Here is a 10,091-nt window from a genome sequence, read left to right as displayed (position 1 = left end):
TTCAGATTTATTCTTCTTTGAGATATTTTTGACTGAACCAACTCCTTTTATTCTTCCTTATCTCTTACTTTTCTTTGTACCCTCTTTCACTACCTCTAATGACAAGTTTGCAAATATAGGTCCAGATCAATGTCACAAAACCTACTTCCAAACTAATTTCAAATCTTGATTCTGATGATTATTAGCTCTGTAAGCAATGGTATAAGTTAACCAACTTATCAAAACCTTTTACTTTCATAAACCAGAGACCAGTAAAACTTGTGCCATAAAGTTGTGGGGAGAACTGAATGAGATAATATAAGCACATAATATTAAGAATAATGTCTGAAAAATAGTAGGTAACCAATTCAAGATAGATGTTATTATTCTGGTGGTTATTGCTATTATTATCAATTTTATTATTGCTTAATAGTATTTATTTCTTGGAGAAGAGGAGAGTTAGTGCATTTATCTACTCTGAACCCATAAGTTTAAGAGAAAAATGGTGTTAACTTCTATTTGACACTTCAACTCTCATACTTATGGTACAGGTGAGAAGAGTCACTAGGATTATGTATGGAGAACTGGAAAAGAAAAAAATAATAATCAAAGACATTTAGAGAAACTTCTTCCTAATACTAATCCTTTGTTTGGGATTTTTTTATTTTTAATCTTTATAGATATCAGTTAACTGTGGACTGTCCAATGGTAATCATCAACAATTTTTAAAAATCATGCCACCTGAAGAAGAATGTCTTCTCCCAATGTCACTGAGTCACATCCTTCTTCGTTCCTATTGCTGGGGATTCCAGGGTTGGAAGTTGCACAGATCTGGCTTGGCTTTCCCTTCTGTGTCGTGTATCTGATTGCTCTCATTGGGAATATTATTATTCTGCTTGTCATCTGGACAGATCGTAGCCTTCACCAACCCATGTTCTACTTTCTGGCCATGCTGTCAGTGATTGACCCGAGTCTTTCTACTGCTACCATCCCCAAGACGCTGGGTATCTTCTGGTTCAGCCTTCAGGAGCTGTGCTTTGGGTGCTGTATTGCTCAAGTCTTTTTTATCCACTTTTTTACAGTCATGGAGAGCATTGTACTTCTTGCCATGGGTTTTGATCGCTATGTGGCTATTTGCAATCCCCTCAGGTACAGCATGACCCTCACCAATAGAGTTATTGGTATGATTGGTATGGTGGTAGTTCTAAGAAGTTTATGCATGATTGCCCCCATCATTTTTCTCCTCCTGAGACTGCCTTACTGTGGACACAGAATCATTCCTCATACCTATTGTGAGCACATGGGAGTGGCTCGTCTGGCTTGTGCCAGCATTAGTGCTAATGTCTACTATGGTCTTGGGAATATTTCTGTATTGTTTCTGGATGTGTTTCTTATCATTATCTCCTATGCTAGGATATTGAATACTGTCTTTCATCTCCCTTCCCAAGATGCCCGCCTAAAGGCTCTAAATACCTGTAGTTCTCATATCTGTGTTATCTTAGCCTTCTTTGGTCCAGCTCTCTTCTCCTTCCTCACTCATCGTTTTGGCCATAGCATCCCCCAGTATATCCATATCCTTCTGGCTAATCTCTATGTAGTTGTCCCCCCTGCGCTCAACCCAGTCATTTATGGAATCAGGACCAAGCAAATCCAGGAGCGTGTACAAAGTATATTTGTTAAAAAAAAAAAAAGATTGAATTAGAGGTAATTCATTCAGCTTAGAAACGTATAAAGTCTAGGAAGACTGACATTTGTGATTAAATAAAGCAATGTATTTCACCCAAATTAGCTGTGTGTGTGTGTATGTGTGTGTGTGTGTGTGTGTGTGTGTGTGTATGCTTGAACTTAGTCACTTAGGCTCTTTAAGACCCCATACACTGCAGCCCACTAGGCTCTTCTATTCATGGGATTTCCCAGGCAAGAATACTGGAGTGAGTTGCCATTTCATCCTCCAGGGGATCTTTCTGATCCAGGGATTGTACTCTCCTGTGTCTGTTGCACTGCAGGTGGATTCTTAGCCACTGAGTCATCAGGGAAGTCCCTTAAAGTTGTATAAGTACCATATAGATTATATGTAGACATAGAAAAGAAATATTGGTTGTAACTGTTGCAGGCATGTGTGTTTGTGTGTGTCTCAATGTATACTTGCAATGATATTCACTAATGACCCAGGCATAGAATATGCCATGCAAGAGTAAATCTCAAGGAGGAGAGATTTTATTCATTGAAGAAATAGCTTTCTGTTAAAACTGTAAGGTGCTCTAGATCTCTTTCAGATAGAAATAAGATTTCTTTCATAAGGATATTCAATGAGATCACATGACGAGTAGGAAGTAAAATGCAAAGTTTTTATAAACGAGCTGGCGAGCCTTGAGGGAACTCAGGAAGTAAAAGAATACCTGCTGTCTAGCAGCCATCAGACTGCAGCCACTCCTCAGAGTGAGCCACGAAGAAATTCTGAATGTGAAAACACAGATTACTGGCCCCAGATGACTAAGGTGCATACCAAAAGAATGATTTCAGTTAGCCTAGACTCTTGCACTTTCCCATACATAGAAAAACAGAAAAGCACTAAATTTCTTAACTTTGGATATCTGTTATTTTTTATTTTTTTAATATTTTTTTAAGATCTCAAATCAGTTGTTTTTTTTTTTAATTAACAACAATCTTTTGGTGATCAGACTACCTTTGTTTCAAAACTTCTGTATCTCCTGGCCCCCCTCCCCTGCTTGCCTCCTTGGATCAGTTCTATTAGGGTTACTTGAGATACTGCCTACTGGCTTGAAGTCCTAAAAATTCCTGCCAAATAAAACATAACTCTGAACTTTTAAGTTGTGAATATATTCTAAGTCAACAGAACAAATGTATGGATACAAAGGGGGAAGAGGGAGTGGGATAAATTGGGAGACTGGGATTGACATATATGCACTATTGATATTATGCATAAAATAGATAACTAGTGAAATCCTACTGTATAACACAGAGACCTAAATGGACCTGAATGGAAAGGAAATCCATAAAAGGGAATATATATAAATATGTAGCTGATTCACTTTGCTGTACAGCAGATAGTAATACAACATTGTAAAACAAATATTCTCCCATAATTTTTTTTAATTTTGAAAATAAAGTACTGTCTAAAAGTAAACAGTAAAATTTTTACCAAAGTATAATCAAGCAAATGATAAGAATTAGACTAATTCTTTTGAGCTTGAGTTAAATTTAAGCTTGGAGAATATTCTATTGATACTTAGGTCAGTCATCCTTTAAAAGTTTTATTTTAAATTATCATTCTTTCTTTTCTATTGACATTTTTGTAGTGTTTTCTTCCCTTCCATGTTCTCAAGTTTCTGATTCTATCAAGTTTTTCATAAGTCTAACCTCCTATAAACACTTTCATTCATGAAATGGTAAATTTAACACTATGTATTTTGTGGTAATGAAACATTCTTCCTTCTTGGAGTTTAAAAATGCTGTGGAATGCATGAAAATCATTATAAGACATATGTTTTAGCAATTGATAAAGCAATTTAGTTAAAAACAGAGATAATAAAAGAATATGTTTCTTCCCAGGTGGCAGAGTGGTAAACAATCCACCTGCCAATGCAGGAGACATGGGTTTGATCCCTGAGTCAGGAAGATCCCCTGGAGAAGGAAATGGCAACCCACTCCAATATTCTTGCCTGGAAAATTCCTTGGACAGAGGAGCTTAGCGAGTTACAGTCCATGGGGTTGCAAAGAGCTGGACATGACTGAGTGACTTAATATAGCAAAATGTTATGAACAATTGAGCCATACTTTGAAAAGATTAAAAAGGTGTGATTAGTAGCCTGAAGTTTATTCATTTAGAAATTGAAGTTTATAAACTGGTGAGTAAAATGATTATGTGGGAGTTTAGAAAATCTTACGTCACATTAGCATTTAGGAAAGATAGGACATAGACAATTAGTGAAGCACAAAGTTGATTTCTGATAATTTTATGACTCAAGGAGAACTGTAATTTGGATAATTATAATGCAAGTAAAGGGAAGATATCAGGTATGAGATACAAGACAGAGACATGGGGCACAACTTAGCCACACAGTAGCAAGAGAGAGCAGGGTTAATATTTATTTTGTTCATTGGTTTTCAACTAGAAGACTTCAAGTGTTGGAATATATAAGGAGAAAAAAAGAAACTTATTTATGAACTTCAAAAAACAAATAAAGAAATTGGATTGTAAAGGACCTTAAAAATTTTGGAATGTGAAAAAGTAAATATAAGAGGAATATATAAAATGGATGAAGTAGGTATAAACAATGTATTCATGGTTTACAAAAATGTCAATAGAAAAGAAAGAATGATAATTTAAAATGAAACTTTTAAAGGATGACTGACCTAAGTATCAATAGAATGTTCTCCAAGCTCAAATTTAACATTGAAAATTACCACAGCAATCAATTCACCTAATTCTATGACATTCCTATCCTAGTGATTCTTATTAATTTAATATACAAAATCAACATTGAAAAGTATATTATTAATGATTATATTTCAAACTCAGAAGAGTTAATATTGAGGTGACAGTAGAAGAGAACAATAAAAAATAACATGCCCACAGGTTTTCATAATCATACATTAAATTCCAGAATATTGATAAATATTCTTTATGTCTTAAAGTAATGAGGGACAAATACTCACTTAAGTTACACATTTTATGACTGAATTTTTGTCAAAAAATTCTGCCTACATTTCTGTGTCAAGATATACTTTGAGCATAAATACTCATTTCTGCTCTCCTTCAAAAACGTGCTGAAATTAATGATAATCTAGAAATGAAATAAGTATATAGCATTATTGGGAAATAGAATATGTGTCATTAAGCAGAATAACATTTGCTCTGTACAAGTCCCAGAAGGAGAAATAGATCAAACACTTATTTGAATATTTTTTTCTAATCTGAGGAATGAAACACATATCCAGGTCCAGGAACCTTATGGACTATAGTCCACCAACTCCTCTGACCATGAGATGCTCCAGACAGTAATACTGGAGTGGGTTGCCATGTCTTCCACTAGGGTATCTTCCCAACCCAGGGATAAAAGCCATGTCTCCTGCTTCTCCTGCATTGCAGGCAGATTCTTTACCTACTGAGCCACCTGGGAAGCCCCCAGGAAGCACAGAGAATTCCGGATAAGATAAGCCTAAAGAGATTCACACCAAGACACAATTACAATTAAACTGTCAAAAGTTAAAGATAAAGAAAATTTTAGAAGCAAGAGAAAAACAACTTGTTAACACCCAAGAGAAACCCAATAAAGCTTTCAGCAGATTTTTCAGCAGAAAGGTTGCAGATCAGAAGTGGCAGGACATATTCAAAACGCTAAAAAGAAAAAAAAAAACTTTTAACCAAGAATACTCCAACTTATGTCCACCCAGAGAACCAAATATTTGGCAGCCATCCATGAAGAAAAATAATGTCTTTAAGGGAGCTTGGAATCCAGGTAGAGCTTATGATTAAGGAGGACTGTTATGGGAATGCAAACCAGCACACCAGTGTCAGGCCTGATGTCGTGGTTCTGACTGCATACTGGAAACACCCCTGTCCCCTTTGAGTTCAACTCCAGTCCCACTTGTATGTAGTTCTATCACTAGCTACTGCTGCCAGGGGGCCTATGAAGAACCAAGCCTATCTGTTCCCCATGTGATAGATATGGCAGCTTCAGACCTAATCATGACCCCCAGTGCCATTCCACTCTAGCACAGACTAGGGGCAATTCTTCCCAAATAGAGATCAGCCCAGTGACCCAATGAAAGCACTCTCAGAGAACCAGTGGAAACTACGCCCCCTTGCAACCTGGTAACTGACAGACCAGATAATAGCCATAAGGCCTAGTTCCACTTTTATCCAACAGTGATCTCAGCAACAGTCCCATCGATCCAGGATCCCAGCAGGGGAAAAACATTACCTGCTAAAACCAATGTACATCTTGGAAGGCATGTTTGTTTCTTCAAATGTGCATACCAACTCTAGGCTAGATAGAACACAAGGAATCAGACAAACACCAATGAAGTAACTAATAAAGTGCCAATGACTGTTCCTAAAGAGATGGCCCATGAACTGCTGGACAAATCATTCAGAATAATTATCTTAAAGAAGCTCAGTGTACTACAAGAGAAAATATACAACTACATGCAATCAAGAAAACAACACATGAATAAAATAAGGGATTCCCCGATGGCTCAGACAGTAAAGCATCTGCCCACAGAGCGGGAGACCTGGGTTCAATCCCTGGGTTGGGAAGATCCCCTGGAGAAGGAAAAGGCAACCCACTCCAGTACTCTTGCCTAGAAAATTCCATGGATGGAGGAGCCTGGTGGGCTACAGCCCATGGGGAATAAAATAAGAAGGCTAACAAATAAATACTATAAAAATGAACTAAACAGCAATACTGGAACTGAAGAATATAATGACTGAACTGAAAATTTCAATGCAGACATTTTAAAGTTTGGTTTATGTATAAAATGGAATATTATTCAGCCTTAGAAAAGAAGGAAATCCCATCATTGCAACAACATGGGAGAAACAGGAAGTTATGCTAAGCGAAATAAACCAGTCACATAGACAAGCATTGCATGATCTTGGTTTTATGTGGCACCTTTATTAAAAGAAGTCAAACTCATAGTAACAGAGAGTAGAATGGCAATTACCACATGCTGGGGCTTAGGAGAAAAAAGATTATTTAAAAACTGTGCAATTTACTCAATTCTAAGCTGAGGAGTCTGCTATGGTAAAATGGAAAGAACTGTGGGTTTGAATCACAATTTGAGGTAGAACTGTAAAATCATAAGGGATTATATATGCTAATGGAGAAGGAAATGGCAACCCACTCCAGTATTCTTGCCTGGAGAATTCCATAGACAGAGGAACCTGGTGGGCTACAGTCCACGGGGTCGCAAAGAGTCGGACACAACTGAGCGACTAACAACAATAATATGTGCTATAGTTAGTTGAAAATCACAGTACAAATTTAGGGAAACAAAGGACAGAGGAAAGAAAAGCAAGGATATGAAGAAAACATGAGGGATTAGATAGTCACACTTACATGACCTTGTATGTTTTAAAAGAACAACCGTGCTTGGCGAGAGTCACCATTGATCCTGGTTCATTCCACCAATACTGCCAGGGAGGGTGCACAGATGCACCTACTCACATAACTTGAGTAGGTTTCCTTTCCCGCATCTTATGAGCAGCCCCAAGACCCAAACCAGTTACCTGGGGTCCACAGTGAAGTTAAAGTACCTTTATATCCATTGCCATCAAACTCATTCATCCTTCCCTACCCCTGCCTTCATCTACTAGCTATGATACTATATTAATATGCATTTTCATATTAAATTAAGAGCATTCGTCATAGTGACAAAATGGAGGTTAACCACTAAATGTCAATAGTTAAGAAGAGCAAAGAAAAAGCCTTCACGAAATGATGGTCCTTAATTGTTGTCGGTCAGATACTGTGATCCCTTTAAAGAGTATGTTATTAGCCCTTAATACTAGTTGCCAGCTACAGGAAATAAAGTTCCACCACTTCCTCTGCTGAATATTCGAAGATCTCCTCTTTCTACCTAAGTATTTGGAAGTCCCTCCCATCCTGCTGAATAAAGGCAGTTCTCAGAAGGACATTATTCTGAACTCGAGTGTAGGAAATGCCATAATTTCAAGACTAGATGTGTGTGTAAAAGAAAGCCTACACTGTCAATATATTCAGAACGTTGGTATGATTGTCTCTCTGTCACCTTCCTTACTTTTGGTTGTAAAGTTCTTGGTTGACAATGATTCCTTTTTTCAAAACAGTGTTATTGAGATATAACTGAGATAGAAAAAAAACTGCAAATATTTAACTTGTACAACTTCTGATTTAATGAGTATGGATATCCACATATACCCCTGAAATCATCATTACAATCAAGGTAATCAAATATCTATCATTTCAGGTGGCACTGGTAGTAAATAATCCACCTGCCAATGCAGGAGACTCAAGAAATGTGTGTTTGATTCCTGGGGAGGGAAGATCCCCTGGAGAAGGAAATGGCAACCCACTCCAGCCTTTCTGCCAGGGAAAACTCCATGGACAGAGAAGCCTAGCAATCTACAGTCCATGGGACTGCAAAGAGTTGGACATGACTGAGTGACTGAGCACACATCTCTTCTAAAAGTTGGCCCCTGCCCTGCCCCTTTGTTTTTTTGGTGTTTTTGTTTGCTTATTTGTTTTAAAGGCATTAAACACAAGATTTCAGTTCAGTAGCTCAGAAAAAATAAAAAAATAAAAAGTGAAAGGTAGTTGCCAAGGAATGAGGGGAGTAGATCATCAGGAGTTATTGTTTAATGGATATAGTTTTTATTTTAACAAAGTGGAACAGTATGAATGTACTTAGTGTTAGGTAGTTAGAATAGGGAAAAAGGAGTCCAGAATAACAGTGGCTAAAAGATACGGAAGAGAAAAGCCAGTGAAAATAGAACACAAGAAGGTCTGAGGACTGGAGTGAGGGCCTCAGGTAAAACAAACAATACTCCTGGCTGGCCCAATTTACACAAGACAGGCCCAGGGAAAAAAACATATAAAAAGAGGAGCCAAAGCTAGCTCTCTGTCTGTCTCCCACGTGCTGGAGCACTCTTCTCTTCGCGTCTTTGGATCGATGTACCCTCACACCTCAAAGATGGATTTTCCTGCTATCTTCTAAATAAAATAGAGCTGTAACACTGAGCTGTAACACTGATTTGTCTAAGAGGTATAGCACCGTCTGTCCAAGACCTGAGAGCTGTGACACACTGAGGCGGCTTTAATGTCCGTCACTCCAAATCTTTGTTGTGACGAGACAGAACCGAGGAGCATACACTCGCGTGACATTAGTACTACTGAAATACACTTAAAAATAGTTCAGATAGAAAATTTTGTGTAAAGTGTTTCTATCACAGTAAAATATTGGGAAAAACAGGAAAGGGAGTAAACACAGAATCAAATAAAGTAATTTGTTCATGTTATAATAGTATCATAAACTGATACAGGAGACATACAGATCATATCTGCTTCATACAGACTCTTCATAAAGGAAATGGTAAATAAGGGAGGGTTGAAGGAAAACTGAAATAAATGGTTTCATAAAGAGGACTTTTGATCACCAAAACAGCATACTGTTTTGAAGATTCATGATGTAGAATTAAAGTTTAAAATGTTGATTAGGTATTGACTGAAGGTTTGGCAACAATATTGAGTATGCTTTACCAAATAAAGTCTATAATACACACCAGAGAAATGAAAGTCATAGGGAGGAATTTTAACAGGAGATTTGACAGAGTCAGACTTGATTTGGAAAGGTAAATGTTGACACAATGGTGAGGATGGATAACATGAGAAAGTGATAGGGGAGACTGGAAGTACAGGTTTCATTAATCAAAAAGAGAAGCAGTGAAAAAACAGGAACATATGAGATTGAACCAGAATCGTTTTTATCACAAACATTATCTTCTGCATAATAACAAAAAATTGTCTGAACTTGGAAAATAAAAAAAGAAAAACTGATTGTCTAGTATATTCAATTTTCTGTCTGCACTCATGAAAACCATGATCTATGGCACATCCAGGTACTCTCAGGTCAACTCCATCACCATCCAGAAAGGTAAATTCTAAGTAAACTCTAGAATTTGAGCTCTACCTGGATTCTGTCTTCTTGGGAGATTGTGGAATTTCTTTTGCCTTCTGCCGAGAGAACTGAAACATAAGAAAGCCCCTCTCTGAAGATTTTACCTGTTACCATTAGTTATAATTTAGGAAGGAGAGTCTTAATGGGTTGGAAGAAAGTTGATGCCATTTTCTACAGGTAAGATGAGCACTACCCAAAACCAAAATTTACTGTTACAGAGTCCAATGCATCTACTTGACAGATCTTCTTTAACTTTTGAAATTCACTTGTAGCATTGTCAAACTGCATCAGGATTCACATATTTATATTCAACAAAGCAAAAGACACAATGCTAAGGATAGATCCCTAGGAAGTCACACTTTGAAAACTTAATGGTCTAAATTTAATACTTTCATGCCTTTTGAAATGGACAGAGTCAATGTCATCCCCTG

At 37.2% G+C, this 10,091-nt stretch overlaps 1 protein-coding gene across 1 annotated transcript; it reads left to right on the top strand.

The window, feature by feature from the left end:
- The first annotated feature begins 730 nt into the window (after positions 1-730).
- LOC109568871 (olfactory receptor 52E8-like) lies at positions 731-2,133 on the top strand. Its single transcript, XM_019974241.2, has 2 exons — positions 731-1,646; positions 2,093-2,133. Exons 1-2 carry the CDS (start codon positions 731-733, stop codon positions 2,131-2,133), a joined length of 957 nt encoding a protein of 318 aa, XP_019829800.2.
- Positions 2,134-10,091: the final 7,958 nt, after the last annotated feature.

This window comes from Bos indicus, chromosome 15, assembly GCF_029378745.1.
Source record: "Bos indicus isolate NIAB-ARS_2022 breed Sahiwal x Tharparkar chromosome 15, NIAB-ARS_B.indTharparkar_mat_pri_1.0, whole genome shotgun sequence".
Classification (NCBI taxonomy): domain Eukaryota; kingdom Metazoa; phylum Chordata; class Mammalia; order Artiodactyla; family Bovidae; genus Bos; species Bos indicus.
This window is presented reverse-complemented; position numbering and strand designations above follow the sequence as displayed.

Excerpts from the sequence above, each read along its gene's own strand:
- LOC109568871 (XM_019974241.2), top strand. The coding sequence starts at position 731 with ATGTCTTCTCCCAATGTCACTGAGTCACATCCTTCTTCGTTCCTATTG. Across the intron at positions 1,647-2,092 it reads AATCCAGGAGCGTGTACAAA|GCATGTGTGTTTGTGTGTGT; the intron begins GTATATTTGTTA and ends TAACTGTTGCAG.